This window comes from Vidua chalybeata, chromosome 6 (genome assembly GCF_026979565.1).
Source record: "Vidua chalybeata isolate OUT-0048 chromosome 6, bVidCha1 merged haplotype, whole genome shotgun sequence".
Lineage (NCBI taxonomy): Eukaryota > Metazoa > Chordata > Aves > Passeriformes > Viduidae > Vidua > Vidua chalybeata.
Window position 1 is genome coordinate 1,965,087 of NC_071535.1, and position 15,643 is coordinate 1,980,729.

The 15,643-nt window shown below is 52.9% G+C and overlaps 1 protein-coding gene across 2 annotated transcripts; it reads right to left on the reverse strand.

Moving 5' to 3' along the window:
* Positions 1-10,103: 10,103 nt before the first annotated feature.
* VCPKMT (valosin containing protein lysine methyltransferase) lies at positions 10,104-14,778 on the reverse strand. Of its 2 annotated transcripts, XM_053946804.1 has the most exons (6): positions 14,188-14,774; positions 13,944-14,054; positions 13,412-13,484; positions 12,363-12,482; positions 11,220-11,324; positions 10,104-10,590 (listed from the first exon to the last, which is right to left on the reverse strand). In XM_053946804.1, the coding sequence occupies exons 1-6, from the start codon at positions 14,397-14,399 to the stop codon at positions 10,576-10,578; spliced, it is 636 nt and encodes a 211-aa protein (XP_053802779.1). In that variant the 5' UTR covers positions 14,400-14,774; the 3' UTR covers positions 10,104-10,575. The 2 variants fall into 2 exon arrangements, with proteins under 2 accessions (XP_053802779.1, XP_053802778.1); XM_053946803.1 differs by having other exon boundaries at positions 10,104-11,324; positions 14,188-14,778.
* Positions 14,779-15,643: the final 865 nt, after the last annotated feature.

Here is a 15,643-nt window from a genome sequence, read left to right on the forward strand (position 1 = left end):
GGCCTGGCTCTCTCCTCCCAAACTGAGACTTAGAAGTGTGTGTAAAATATCTGAGACATCTCAAGTGGGGTTGCAGGAGGCTGGATCATGGGAATGTGGTGGAAAAGCTGCTGCTGGGGCTGGGAGGTTTTCCTTTCATTTTCCAGAGCCAAAACTGGAAGTGGAGAGTTGTTTGATCCCAGAGGCAACAAGAGATATGGGGGGATCATGAGAAACCCCCCAGGGGTCCTGTGGGGAGCTCTCCCCATGGATTTACACCCAGGACATGTCCTGGACAGCATGTATAAAAAACATTGGGTTTTCTTCCCAAAAGGAAAGTGGGATCAGCCCCAGCACGGAGATGTTGGGGGGGTCAATCTCAGCACCACAAACTGGAGCACGAACTTCGGCACCAACTCGTCAATCCACGGCACCCACAGTGGGTGTGGATGAATCAGAGGGTCAATATTGACCCACATCCCACAGCTGGGGGGCTGGCAGTGCCTGTTGGCCTCCCTGGGAAAGCTCCAGTGGGAATGGCAGTGCCAGTGCAGGGAATGACTTCATCCCGATGCCCACGAGCATCGCCCACGCCGCAGCCCCGCCTGGGAGCCCCTGGTTTGCTCCAGGCCCAGAGCAGCCCCACAGGAGGGTTTCAGCTGACAGCAGTCCAGAGGGATACAAAGTTTTCCTGATGTTTTCCCCAGCTGTTCAGCTTGGGAGGGAAATCCCACCGGCGTGCTTTCCTCATTAACCGCTGTCACATTTTCCAGGCAGAGCCTCGGTGTGCCAGGCGCTGATTTGCATCACCAGATCACAAGGATGTGACCTAATTAAATTTCAGCTCTTTTCAATATGATTTTCATACTCACACAGGGCTTTCTTTTGGACCTGTGGAACCAGCTGTCTCGGCAGGGATGTTTCAGGCTTGGAATGGAAGTGGAGAAAACATTTAATTTCCCACTGGGAGCGGCTGTGGAGGCGAGCTCTGGGGTCTCTCCAAATTCTTTCTCTGCTCCCAAAGTTTGATTCACAAGAGTGAATTGTGTTATTTTTTTAGGGCAGATTTTTTTATTATTATTTATGCAGAGGGGAACATGTTAGTCCCACCCCTCTTCATCCATACAGATGGATTTAGGTCATGCTGGGAAGAGGGGTGGGAGAACCTGGAGTGAACCACATCCCTCCTGAAACAAACAACCTTCCCATGGCTCAGCGCTGGATCTTACAAGATGCCTCCAGTCAAGACAGGTCCCATCAAACCCCACCAAGGCCCCTCAGCACAAGGCAAATCCAACCATTCCGTGCACCCAGACATCCCCAGGAGTCTTTTAATCCCAAAAAAATATTATTTGGAGTCTTAATTTTCCCTGGGAAGGGCCCGTTCACCGCTGAGGGTGACACAGGAGGGTATCCCGGCTGCTTTTTTGGCTGAATGAGCAGAATCCCCTGCGTTTTCCTGTTGCTATGGCAAGGGGGAGAGCTGGGATTTTTGTGCATGGGTTGGTAAATCCGGCCCGTTCTGCACGGCTGATTTACCCTCCAATTAATTAAGGGCATTCTTCACTTCCCCTCGCAATTAACATAAAGAAAACCCAATTAACTCCTGCACGGTGGACGCTGAGCACTGCCTTGGGCAGTGTGAAACCTCCCTGCTCTCCTGCAGGAAAAAGCCAAGGATTGTCAGACTGACCACAGAGCTCACACCAAAGCCCAGAGCCTGTCGTGTTGCCATCCCATCCCTATGGAATCACCTGGTTTTTCCTGAGCGAAATCACATTCCTGGCTTTGCCAGACCTGTTGACATTGGTTGCGAGCTGCGAATTGGGGTGGAAAAGGAGATTTGGGTGGAAAAGGAGATTTGGGTGGAAAAGGAGATTTTTGGCCATCCTCAGGCAGGCTGGTGCCTCTTCCCACAGCTCCTGGGCTGTGATGGCACAAAGAACACTTCTCCTGATCCCTTGGTCACTCATCCTCCTTTTTTTATGGCTAAATCCACGAGTCTGGGAGCAGAGTCTGGGAGCAGAGTCTCTCTGGAATCCACGCTCCACCGGCCACGCCCGTAATCCCTGCCATGAGGTGCAGCAGGTATTTCCTGTTCCCAGACTGCTCCAACTTGCCCTGCACAGCTCTGGCTGCCCCGAGCAGCTCCCAGCTCTCCTAGGTGGATTTGGGTCCTGCAGAGCAGTGTGGCTGCAAGGACGGGCCGGGCTCTCTCCAGTCTCCCAAAATAAATATGGGAGGAGGGAGGGGATGGCAGTGCCCTGCCAAGATAGAGCTCAGACACGGTCAGAGCTGGCTCCTGCTGCCTCACCAAGTCCTCGGATTTGCCCCCAGGATTTGCCTCTGGAATTCCCACACTGCCACAACATGAATTGCCCTGGTCTCTGAGCAGGGAGGTGACTTGGTGACTTCCAGCTACTGTCCCACGTCATTTTCTCACCTCCACTCGCTTCTGAATTTTGGTTTGGTTGGATAAACCATGATCTGGCTGATTTATCAACTCCCAGATGACCTGGAGCAGATCCAGTGTCCTCCTCAAGCTGGGAATTGCCAAAAATCCCAAGTGCAGGCAGCACCAAGCTTTTTTTTTTTTTTCTAGTTTAACACTTCTTAGGTGTTTGTGTCCAGTGCATTTGGCAAACCCTGGGTTTGGATGAGGACAAAGCAGCCTCCTTTCCACAAAGGCACCTGGAGCATCCTTCATTTCCAGCACCGAGCCCTGAGCCTGAGGAGAGCTGGATGTTTGTCCATGGAAGGGTCAATCCCATGTCCCCCACGCCCTCCAAGGGGCCACCCACGGTGCTGTGACAAAGCGACCACACCAACCACGATTACACCGACTGCAATTCCTGGACATCCAACCCTGTCCTCAGCCCCTGCCAGTAATCCTCGGGGACAAAAGACCCCGAGGGCAGCTCCCACCCCCGCCTGTAATTCCTCCCCTTCACCCTAATCCCCGGCCCTTCTGTCGTGGCGGCCAAATCCAATTAACCGCGCAAGGATCGCGCTCCACCGGCGCTCAAACGAAGCCGCGGGGTGGGTGAGCGGGGTGGCAACGCTGGGGCTGGATGGAGGAGCCATCCCTGCCTTGAGTGGAGTTTATTCCCAAAAAAAAAAAAAAGACCTGAGAGCAGGGAGCTGTGTCTGGCCAAGGAGTGAGGGAGGGGAGGTGGTGTGGGACTCGTGTCCATCGCTCTGCTGGGGGTGACTCTTTTTTCCCAGTTTCCCAGTTGGCTTGGTTGTGGTACCAGCTTCCAAGGCCTCACTCCAAACACCCCCTTGGTCCCACTCAGCCTCCAAGACTTAATTTCCACTTGCTCAGGGCTTGCCATGAGCCTCTGAGCTCTGTTTCATGTCTGGTTGCAGAAGAAGATGCTCTGGTCCACCTCAAACCCAGCAAGGAGGATGGCTGGGGATTGGAAGGATGTTCTCCAACCTGGCCGCACTTCCAAGAGTCCCAAGTTTTTTTCCCATGATCTTGTTTGCCAAGAAGAAAAAAAAAAGACAGCATGGAGGTAGCACAAACTCAGGATGGTCTCAGTGAACCCCCAACCAGAACCAGAGTGAAGAAAAAGAAAAACCAAAGAAAAACCCAACAGTTTGGATTGGCAGCTTTTGCCAGGCTGAACTCAAGCTGCAGTTGGGATGTGAAATCAGATAATTTTGGGATGGTGAACTCCTGGGATAGAAAGGAGGAGGGGGGCAAGGGGAACTGGAGGGTGCACAGGCAGCAGAACAATGGGGAAGGGCTCTGGTGGGGGCACAGAGGATGTGCCAGGGAGATGCTGCTTTTCCAGGCACAGATTGGGTAGAAGGTGAATAAATGATGGTTGGCCCCAGGAGATGCAGAAGGACCAGGCCGTGCCTTAAATGAGATGAAGAAACACATGGAAACAGAGGCTGAGTCACAGGGGACGAGGTCCAAGCGGCCAGGGGACGGCTGCGGGCGGCACACTGACCACTGGCAGCTGCTCCCAGACCTGAGCTAATGTTTAGCTTTGGACTTTGCCAAGTTGTCCAAGGGGCAAAGGAGGAGGAGGATGACCTGAGGGGGGCTGAGGGTGGCTGCAAGCTGGGCCAGTGCCCAGGGCTGCGACTCCTGCACGAGCTCTGGCTCAGAGGGAGCCACTTCTGGGTGTAGTTTCTGCTGGTTTGGTCCCGGTTCAGCAGGACATTCCCTGACAAGGCCTTGCTGAGCTCCTCTATTTAGCTCAGCTCTTCCTGATGTATTTTATTCCCAACACATTGGGCTCCAGACAGCATTTGCAAGGGCTGCACTGAGGGGACACTGTCGTGGACAGGGTGAGGAGCCTGGTGGCACCGCTGACAAGGCTGCAAACGTGTCCCCAGCACTGAGCATGTCCCATTGGCCTGGATAACCCACCCTGGCAGGTGCCTCATCTCTATTTAAACCCCCTCTCCTGGGATGTAATTAAGGACGTGTCTATTAATTGCTGTGTCACATCAGCACGGATTGTCCCTGTCACCAGCGGTGCTCCCTGGGCAGCTCCCACTGGACCACTGCCATGTGCCTCCTGTCCATCCCCATCACCTCAACCCTGCAGCATCCCAAACCTTCACATTTTGAGTTCTACCTTCCAGGCAATTTTGCACAGCAACATTCTCCAATCCCAGATTATTCTAATGACACCGTGGAAGAGCTAAAAATAGCAGAAAGGCATTTTCTGCCTCTCCCCAGCAGCCGCTGTCGGGAGCGCGGGGACGGCACCGGCAGTGGGAGCCTCTGAGGTGTTTGCAGGGAGCGTTTGGAGAGTATCACACCTCCCCTTTCCCCTGCCAGCCCTGGATCTTTAAATATCTGGCCCAAATCCACACAAGCCTGTAGCTGCTTAACTCTTTCCCTGCACTCAAATCCAAAGGAAATTGGGCACCTGGATGAGATGGAGGACATGGGGTGGTGGGTGTAAAACACTCCTGAGTGTGCCAAACCTGTAGGAGTGACTCAGCCATGGTGTGAGTGGTGGGATCCTCTCAGCATCCCTGGGGACCTCCTGGCTCCAGTGGGAGCCTTCCAGCTCCTGTGGGATTCACAGAGCCCACCTGTCCCATCCCACTTCACTTCCTCTCCTGCCAGGGCTCTTGGATGTCTCAGGGTCTTGCATGTGCCAGAAAACGCTGTGGGAAGCAACATCCAAATCCATGCTGCTCTCCCTAAAATGAGCATCCCAAAATTGGAAACAGGCACACCAAAATTGTACTCACCCAAAAATGGTGCACTCCCCAAAAAAGTGATGCCCTGCCCCAAAACCAGCCATGCTGGATTTAGCACCTGAACACGCTTGGCAGGGTGAAGCAGCAGCCTGGGGGCAGCTCTTCCAGGTTATTTCTGTTTTTTTTTTTTTTTTTTAATTTAAGGCATCCTATGGGATCCTGCACTCAGCAAGGGTGGCTGGAGCTTGGGAATCCACAGGGAAGTGTGGACAGCATTCCTCCACACAGCCCTGCCCCCTGCCAGGCCTCAGAGCCCACCAGGCATCAGCTGGGCTGGGCAGGGGGAGCAAAACCCACAGAAACTGTCACCAACTTCATCCACAGCTTCAGAGCAGATTCCCAGAGCCTGCACTGGGAATGGCTCCGTGCATCACTGGGCACGGCAAGTGGTGCTGGCATGAGGGCACGGGTGTGTATGGAGAGGCAAGGAACAGCCAGAGGGACATCCAGCCCCGGCACGGGCACAGCGGCACTGTTTGCCCTCTAGGGATGCAGAGAGCCAAACCCCGGGGTTTGGATGCAGGGATCCAAAGCAGGGGAGAGCCCTGCCCCGAGGGTGTCAGGCCAGGATTGTGCCGATGGGGAGCTGGAGGCGGGATGGGCAGAGCCGGGAGGAGAAGCCGATCGCTGCCCCACAGGGGGACAGAATCGCCGTGAGCCGGCGGCTGCCACGCGCCAGGGATTGCACTGGAGCGGAGCAGAGACGGATGAGTCAGAGGATTCGGGCTCAATGGGAAGCGCGGGCTCAGCAGGGCCGGGGACACGCAGGGACAGGGACATGCCGGGATGGGGACGTGCCGGGATGCGCCTCAAGGCTGCCAGAGCTGCATCACCCGAGCAAACCCTCCTCCAGAAGGAAAAACGTGGCTTTTTCCGCTTGCTCGCGGGGACAGGAAGGAAACGGGTGAACTCATGGCAGCGTGCACAGAGGGCTCTGCCACGCGTCCTCCCCGTCCTGCTGGCAGCTGGACACGGGGCTGTCCTGCACTTCCACTGGAGCTGGCAGGGGACCAGGGACCACATCCCAGCCTGGCTGCTTCCCCAAGGCACCCCCACTTCCCTCCTGCCCTCTGCTGCCTTCTCACTTCCACAGCCTTTCCTGTTTTATAGATTTCCTTATTTTATAAACCCAAAAAAGCAAACCCAGGAGCACAAGAGGATTAAGAAACAGGCACACCAAAGCAGGAGCCTTGTTTTACCTCCTGATCCGAGTCACCCCAGGAATGTGGGCTGCTCCCACATTCCTCAGGGGAGCTGGTGAGGGCAGGAATAACTGGCACAGGATAATTACAGGACTGAAGATGGAGGTGCTGCCTGAGCATCAGGTCCCAAAGCTCTCAGGGATGGGAGAAACCTCCCACGGCAAACCTGGGCTGGACCCAGACAACCATCCCACAGGGGAATTTGGGAAACATCCTCCAAAAATGTTTCCACAGGCCAAAATAGTTCGACAGAATTTCAGCCACTGCTTTCTCTCCTCCTTGTCATCTTTCTTCCACTTCACACGGGGTGGTGGCTGGGAGAAGCTGATCCTCAGAAGAAGACACTGAAATTGGACACAAATGTGGACCACCATCACCCTGGAGGTCCTGGTCACTCCCTGGGGCTCGGGCTCAGGGCTGGAAGGCACAGCTCTGGCTGCCCCTGGAGCTCCAGGGCCTCTGTGCTGCACAAACCCCATGGTTTGCTCAGCCTCAGAAAAGAAACTTTCTTTTTTTTTGTTTCAGGATGTGAAAGGAGACCACAAGATCGCAGTCTCACAGCTTCCCCACCCCAGGATGACAGGGCACTGTACCAGCAGCAAGCAGATCCAACTGACACCACTTCAGGAGGGGAAGGCTGGGATCCCTCTCCCAGCGTCCCACATGCCCTACAGGCACTCGTGGGACAGTGCTGGGAACATGTGCTGGGCTAAGGAGCCACATCCACACCACCACTGTCACCAAGGAATGTCCCCATCCCCCAGGTCAGGCTGCCAGAACACCTGGGGTTTGAAATCATCAAATTCCTGAATGGTTTAGGGTGGAAGGAACCTCAAAGGTCATCTTGTTCCACTCCCTGCCACGAGCAGGGACACCTTCCACTGTCCCAGGTTGCTCCAAGCCCTGCCCAACCTGTCCTTGGACACTTCCAGGGATCCAGGGGCAGCCACAGCTTCTCTGGGCACCCTGTGCCAGGGCCTCCCCACCCTCCCAGCCAAAAATTCCTTCCTAATATCCATTCTAACCCTTGCCTCCATCAGTGGGAAGCCATTCCCCCTGGTCCAGGCCCTCCATGCCCACCTCCCAGGGCCCCAGGAGGTGCCAGGCAGGTGCAGCAGGGATGGGGGAGCCCCCAGATGTGACCTCCTGTCCCTGAGCTCACAGGGTGAGTGACTGTCACCCTGCTGTTGTCATTGTGCTGTTTGCTCCTTGGCTGGGGCTCAGGAAGTGGCACAACAGCAGCAGCAGCCACACAATCAACCCAAGGCACCGTTTAACGGAGCTGTTTGCCCACGGGCCGGGAGCCCACTGCAGCTGGGAGGAGCAGGAGCAGATCCACAGGAATAAAAGCCCTTTTCCTTAATGCTGCAGGCAAGAAGTGTCATTTTCTACGAGGAGAATCCATTTGTCCAGGACTACATGCCACAGAAACTGATTACACAGCTGGGGAGAACACTTTCCCAAGCAAAGCCACCAGCCCTGTGGGATGTGTGGGAGCAGGTCCTGGCCTCACACAGTCCCAGGGGCTCTGCAGCAGCACTAGGAATCACTCATGGATGGCCAGATCTGGACACCAGCACTCCTCCTGGCAGCTACCCTGCTTGTCCTAGAAAAGGGAAAAATACCCCTGGATCATCATGGCTCCTGCAGTTTGTGGCTGATACCGTGACAAGAAGCTGTCAGTGACTGATGTGGCTGGTGCTGAGCTGGCATCACACACTGTGCTCCCTCCTGGACTGCGCGCCCTCGATCCAAGTGGAGCTGGAACAGCTCCACTGGCTGCCCCAGCCAGGAGTGAGCAGCCCAGAGGCACCACGGGATGGTGGCACTGCCACTGCTGTCACCAGAGGGACAGGGCAGGGCAGAGCACCCTGCAGTGCTGCAGGCTGAGCCAGCACAGGAGCACCGTGGCTCTCCCAGGAAAATCACGCGTGACCTCCGCACCACAGCCCACACAGTTTCCCATGGCTTGGGCTGGTGTTGAAACCATGCCAGAAAATTATCCACAGTTTAAGCATGACTTTAGGCAAACGCCTCAAACTCCCAGATGTCTCTGCCTGTGATACTAAACCAGCTCCCACAGCAGCAGCACAGGGAGGTTTCCTGCTGTCTCTTGTGAGGACACAACCAAATCACAGCAAGGTGAGGCACGGGGGGGGGGTACCCAGCTGGGATGAGGTAGATTTGGTGCTGCTGGTTCCCACCACAGCCAGCCTGGAGGCAGAGCCCAGGGTGAGCTCTCTTACATGGAGAGCTGGCACAGATTTGGGCTGGCATGGCAGGAGGGACTGCCAGGGACAGGAGTTCTGCTGTGCCCCGGAGGCCAGGCAGAGCCTGACTCTGTCACACCCAGACTTCTCCAAAGAGCCTTTGGAGTGTTTAATGGAAGTGGAACCACAACACTCCCTCTCCAAGGAATCAGGACAAGTCCAACTGGGACAAACAGGACAGGTGAGAGAACAGAGAGGTTGGCAAGAGGCAGGATCACCACCTCCCTCGCATCCCGTTTTCCATGAGGGCTCCACACCCTCTCCTAGTTCAGAGCAGGCAGCCTCTCCAGACACGGTGGAGCTGAGCCCCATTAGGATCTCATCCCCTTTCCCAAAGCCCTTTTTTCTCCCCAAAAAGCAGCTGTTTCACGTGGTGGCTCTGGGGACAGGGGCCCCCGCCCGGCTGCCCTGGTTAGTGACGGTTTCCTCTCGCAGCAGCTGGGTGTTACATCCCCCTCGCCGGGTGCAGCCGGTGACAGGAGGTGACGCAGGGGGTGACACAACCCAGCCCCCTCCCACGAGGTCCCTGTCACTCAGGGACAGTCACAACCTGAGTGACACAGGCCCAAAGCTGAGGGCACAGCAGAGCAGCAGCCAGCAGGGAGGAAAAACCACAACTTCTTCCCTTTTTCTTCTGAAGAAGAGATCCGAGCCCTGTGCAAAAGGAAGTGCTGATACCACACGTCCTGTAGATAAACCACAGTTAATTCCATCAGCTCCAAACCCTTGGGAAAGGCTGCTCCCCTCTGCATCACCCCCACCACCAAGCAAGGTGCCAGAATGTCCCAGTGTGACACCATCCCTTTGCGCTTTGTGACATCATCCCCATCACTGCTGGGATTTGGGGATCTTTTCCTCATTTTTCTGGAATAAGAGCTTCCCACTTGGGAAGCCACGTTGGTGTAAATATTCCAGTAAATCCCTTCCTGCAGGCCACTGGGTAATTAAGGAGCTCTTTTCATAACAAGGTAACAAATAACATGTGTGGTTTGACAAATTAGGTTCTCGCGTTCGCTAATCATCGGCGCCGAGCTCGGCAAGCCAGGACAGTATTTCAGGATGTGGGAAGTTTGTAAGGAATTCTCTTACTGGAGATAAAGGGAGCCTGAACTCAGGGCAAATGCAGAAAACTCCTGGGAGCCTGCAAACAAAGCTCTTCCCAATCCACCAGCTTCTTAGAGAAAACTCAGCCACAGTAACTCGTGCCTCTGTCACAGACCCAACTTCCACAGCTGCTTCCACCACAGAAAAGTGAGAATTCCTGCAAAATTCCTCCTCCAAGCCACCACTGAGCTCCAAGAGGCAGAAACACCGACAGCCACAAGGAACCCGCTCACCAGAATAACCTGAAGGTGTCAAACTTGAACCCTGCGGAACTTTGCACCGGAAAAGCAGAGGTGAAAACAGAAGGCAGAACGATTTTGCACAGGCATGTTTTATCTGTGCAGGAGCCACCACCACGACAGCCCCAGCTCCTGGAATGAGCCTCCCAGGTGCTCTGGGAATGACACAGGAAGCACAGGATGAACGAACAACCCACCATCTGAAACCAATCTCCCGTGCCAAAGTTTTATTGACCGGCCGGTCGAGCCGCTCCCAGAGTTTTCCCCTCTCGGCGGTTTCAGCGCGGTGCCCTCGGACGGGCGCTCGGCAGCGCCGCTCAGCAGAGGCAGCAGCTGCTCGGGGCCGCTCCGGCTCCATTCCCCGCCTCCCCGGGCCGCGGACACGGCCAGCCCACAGCTGTCCTGCCGGAAGGGCTGTCAGACACCTCGGCTGCCCAGTTCGGTGCAGATGAGTCACAACCACACCGCAGACCGTCCCTCTGTGGTGTTATCCCATCCCTGCTTCTCCAGAGCTCTGCCAGGGGACAGATCCTGTGCTCAAAGATCTCACGATGGGAAATTCTGTCAAGAGATTTTCACAAAGATGACAGATTTTTAAGTGGCCTGGTTTTGTTTAAGAGCTGAGCCTGCACCTTGTGTCAGCACAATATGCAAAATATTTTCTTTCACGCTTCATCAATTAGCCCCAAAATGATCAAAGCAATCCTGGCAGCTGCCGAGTATCACATCTAGGGCCTGGTTTTGGGGAGAGGGTGGCAGAGCAGAGCCCACGGTGCCAAAATCGGCACCAGGCATTTTATTTTTATTACTTTGGTGCCTCTAAACTCCGGTTTGGAGATCCCACCCCACCAGTGCATGGAAGCAGGAGAAGTGTGAAGCTCAGAGGTAGTGCTGAAGAGGAAGGCTGGCACTTGGAGCACCAGGTTTGGGAACAAAGCAGCTCCTTTGTACAGCAGGGCTGTGGTTCCACAGGGTCCCAAATTTCACAGTCAGTCTGGAGCTCCACCTCTGGAGTCGTCCCGCTGTGCCAAGGAAACAGCAGCTCTGGGAATTCCTGGCAGCAGTTGCTGAGCTGGTGCCATGAACCATTCCAGTGGAAGGTGTCCCTGCCCGTGGCAGGGGGTGGAATGAGAGGAGCTTTAAGGTCCCTTCCCAACAACCCAAAGCATCCTGGGATTCTGTGGACCTACCGCCCGCTTCCTGTGGATGCTCACGATGTGGATGTCCTCGCTCCGGTACTCCTCGTCGTGCCTATCCAGGGGAATTTTTTCCAGCTCGAAGTCCCTCTGAAGCAGCTGTTCCACAAAGAACAGTTCCACAACCAGTCCAGGCATTCCCCCCATGCAGCACTTCACCCTCATTTAAACTGAGTGTGGTGGGTTCAGTGCTGGCCTATCAGCAGTGCACTCACGAGGACCCTGGACCCTAGGAACCAGGACACTGCTCCAGCACTAACTAAAAGCTGCAGACTCCAGAAAATACTCCAGAATGCCCCAGAAAAAAACTATTTAAGCTTGTGATAAAACACTCCTGGAGGGATTTAAAAGCTGTGTGGATGTGGCACTTGGGGACATGGCTTAGTGGTGGCCTTGGCAGTGCTTGGGGATGGTTGAACTTGATGATCTCTGAGGACTTTTCCAACCTAAATGATTCTGTGAATCCATGGTTTTGCTTCAATCCCTAAAATGTTACGCCAACCCACAGCACCTGCCTGTCTGCCAACCCTCTCAACTGAAAGGAAGAGGAGAAAAAAAACCAGTCTAAAATCCCCCAGCATCAGCTCTGGGCCGTGCTCAGATTGCCTGGGCTGAACCCGGCAAGGAAGGAAATAAATCACAAAAAAACACAGAAATCAGCCAGAAACACCAACCCCTGCTGAGTTTATTGTGGGAGCAGCACCTCAGCAGAGCTGAGCACAGCCCTCCTCACTGCCAGGGCCGCACAAGAGTGTGAGGCACTAATTATCAAACAGGTGCTTTGATTAATACCTACCAATCCCCTGGAATTCTCACCCTTTCCCTTGGTTTGCAATATTACAGTTATTATATAATCCTGCACAAGAGCTGCTGCTCAGCAGTCACCACAGGTGCAGAGTTAAATCTGCACTGCCCATCATCCCCCCACAGGTGTTCCCTGTGTTGCTTTTCCTCACCTGCACACAAGACACAGCTGGAACATTCAATTAAAACACTTATTAATGAGCTCTCATTAGAGAGGAGTTTTTTCAGAAGCACCTCTACCATTGGAGTTTTGAGTTCCAGAGCAAAAGTTTGTATTTTCCCTCTGCTTTCAATGGAACAGCCTAAAAGAAAATATACTTAAAACCCACTTACTTCAAAGTATTTTCTCTCAATTTCAGGGTTTTTCCCCATAGTCCTCTGTTCGTAGCAGCACAGGACACAAGTGTCAGGGCCTGTCAGGTCCTTCAGAGTCTTCAGCAACGGCTCCAAGGACTGCCCAAAAAAGGTTAAACATTTCCCACGTGGATTTCAAGTTCATTTCACTCTAGCTAAAGTCTTCACCCAAGAGAGAACCTCCCAGTTTTGCCTTCCAGGGAGTTATTTTTAGTGCTTTAACTGGGACAAGAAGAACATGGGGAAAAAGCTGGGAAGCAGAGGAGAAAAGGGGACTCGCAGGAGAAGAATCTCCCAGACTGACCAAGAAAACTGAACTGGAATCCAAGCCAGAAACATCCCACACTGCTGAGCGGGCACTTCCTTGAGGCACACAACAATGAATATTCCCTCAGTGTGCTTCAAAAGTGAGAGTTTTCTCAATTATTCCTGAATGGCTCAGATCCAGTCCACAATGGAGGGAAATGGGACCAACAGGCAGGGACTCAATGCCAGGGGCTGGTAAAGCCATTGGAAGGGCACTGGGACGTGGGGTTTGCCAGGTTATTTCCCTTTTCCTGCAGCTTCCCTCAGCTCTCTGTGCACATCCTACAGAGCTCCAGCTGAGGACATGAGGCAGACTACAACAACCACTCAGCTGTGGCAGGATTTCTCCTCTTGCCTTCAAAAGGAACACGTGAGGAGAACCCAAACTGCCAATACAGCACTCTTAAATTTAATTTACCAATGATTTCAACAGTTCACATTTTGCTTCACCATTCCCAATGTTAAAAAAAAGAAGGGTGGGGGGGGGAGGCACAAACATTCGATTTGGGATTTTTAACATAAAAGTAGAGTCTGGTTCTATGTCAAATGGCCTTACATCTATTAAAAATGCCTTTTCCAGTTTTGTTCTACATATTCCTATAAACCACATGGACAATGACATGAGCACAATATTTATCTGAACACTTCTCATACTAAATACCCTGATCCCACCCCCTTCCCAAGAAACTTTTCTGTAGGGGTTTAGCAAAGTCCTCATTTACCTCCTCATAGTAAATACAATCAGCCATGAGTATATAATCGGGGGGAGGCTGAAATTCTGTTACATCTTCACCCCTAAAAAGAACAAACAAGAAAAAAACCAACAAAAAAGTGAAAACAAGTTTTATTAATAACATATACTAAAGGACTGAGCATGAAGTTAACTACTGTGTTCTCATATTAAGTTTCACTCTCACAGCGGTGTTTTGAAGTTATTTAGCAATTTAAGAAGCCTGTGCAGAATCAAAGAATCCCAGAATGGTTTGGGTGGGAAGGGAACTTAAATTCCATCCCATTCCATCCCTGCCATGGGCAGGGACACCTTCCACTATCCCAGGCTGCTCCAAGCCCTGTCCAAACTGGCCTTGGGCACTTCCAAGGGCAGCCACAGCTTCTGTGGGCACCCTGTGCCAGGGCCTTCCCAGCCAGGAATTCCCAATTCCCAACATCCCATCTACACCGACTCTTTTTCAATCTGAACCCAGAATCCCCGTTAAAGCCGAACAAAGACATTAAATAAAGGCTCATACAAACCATTTCAGTACCTTGGCTCGGACGGACCCTGTGACCAGGTGCTTGTTATTCTCAATATTAACCATCATCAGCTCCTGCAGCTCCTCCAGGTCCGTGACCGTCACGTTCGCCCTGTAACACACACACGTGGTGAGGGAGCAACGCGACGGCAGGGGACACTCCGCACAGCCTAGCAAAAAACAGGCTTTAAAGGAATCGAAAGGGTCTGAGGGAGAAGACAGCGCCGGGCAGGGAATCCGCTCACCCCAGCGTGGCTGCCATGATGCCGACAGCGCCGGTGCCCGCGCCCAGCTCCAGGACGTGGCGGCGGGCGAGGGGGCAGGCGCCGGTCTCCAGGAACTTGGCGAGCACCAGCGCGGCGTCCCACACCACGCAGCCCACGCCGCCGGCCGCCCGCTGCTCCAGCCGCAGCGCCGGCCCGGCGCGCCGCTCCAGCTCCCTCACGAAACCCGCCATGGCCGCGGCTCTGAGGCGGCGCGGCCCCGCCTCGCCCTCACCCCGCCCCGGCAGGAAATGGCGGGCGGGCCGTGAGGGGACGGGCGGGAGAGGCTGCGATCCGTGGGCATGGAGGCTTCTCCGTGGAATGATGTCGGGATTTCGGCAGCTCTGTCCAAGCGGAATGATTCCAGGGTTCCGGCAGCTCTGTCCAAGCGGAATGATTCCAGGGTTCCGGCAGCCGCGGCCCTGAGGGAGCGCGGAGCCCTCAGGAACTCCCCCCTCCCTCCTGACCCGCTCCGGCCCGAGCCCTCCTGAAGGTTTTGTTACAAACCGCCCTCACACAACTTACAAAAGGTCTTAAGAAACCTACAAGAAAGGTCTTAATAAACTTATAAAAAAGTTTTGATAATCCTACAGAAGTCTTAGTAAGTCTACAAAAAAAGGTCCTAATAAACGTACAAAAAGGCTTTAATAAACTTAAAAAAGGTCTTAGTAAATGTACAAAAAAGTCCTAATTAACCTATGAAAAAGGTTAATAAATCTATGATAAAGGTTTTAATAAACCTACAGAAAAGGACTTAGCCTACAAAAAGGTCTTAACAAACCTACAAAAAGGTTTTAATAAATTCACAAAAAAGGTTATTTATTTTCAAGCAACTGAATATGAGTTGATTCTGCACTGACATCTTGAAATGTAAAGGTTTTAGATTTTTTCCCCTGCCTTGGATATTGTGGAAGAAAGTTTTCTTATTACTTTATTTCTTCATTTCTTTTAGAGCAATGGGAGGCCTCTTGGTGGTCGGCAGATTCCCCTTGGGAAGAAGTTTTCTGAGGGAATTGCCTTTTCCCACAAAAGCCAACTTCCAACCCAAACTTCACATTTTCCCCCTCCAGCAGATTTTTTGTTGTTCTTTCTACCTACCCCTCTAATTATGAAGTAACTGAAATGTTATTTATTGCTCTCTTGAACCATGCTGGTGGGAATCCTTCTGCCTTTGACCACTTTCCATGGTCATATTATGATATATTTTACTGTGAAATATTCAAAATGGTTCTGGCATAAGCACTTGTACAAGAAGGCATAAAGCTGACATCTATATATTCTAAAATGTGGCAGAGAATTTTTTCCTCTTCAACAACACATGAAAATCTGAAACAATATTATTCCTTGTTTAGCAACAGCTGCTTGTGGGGACTTCAAAAGAGTTAATGCAAAGAACCTAAGAAAGAATTCCACTTTTCCAAGTCATCCTCCATTTAAT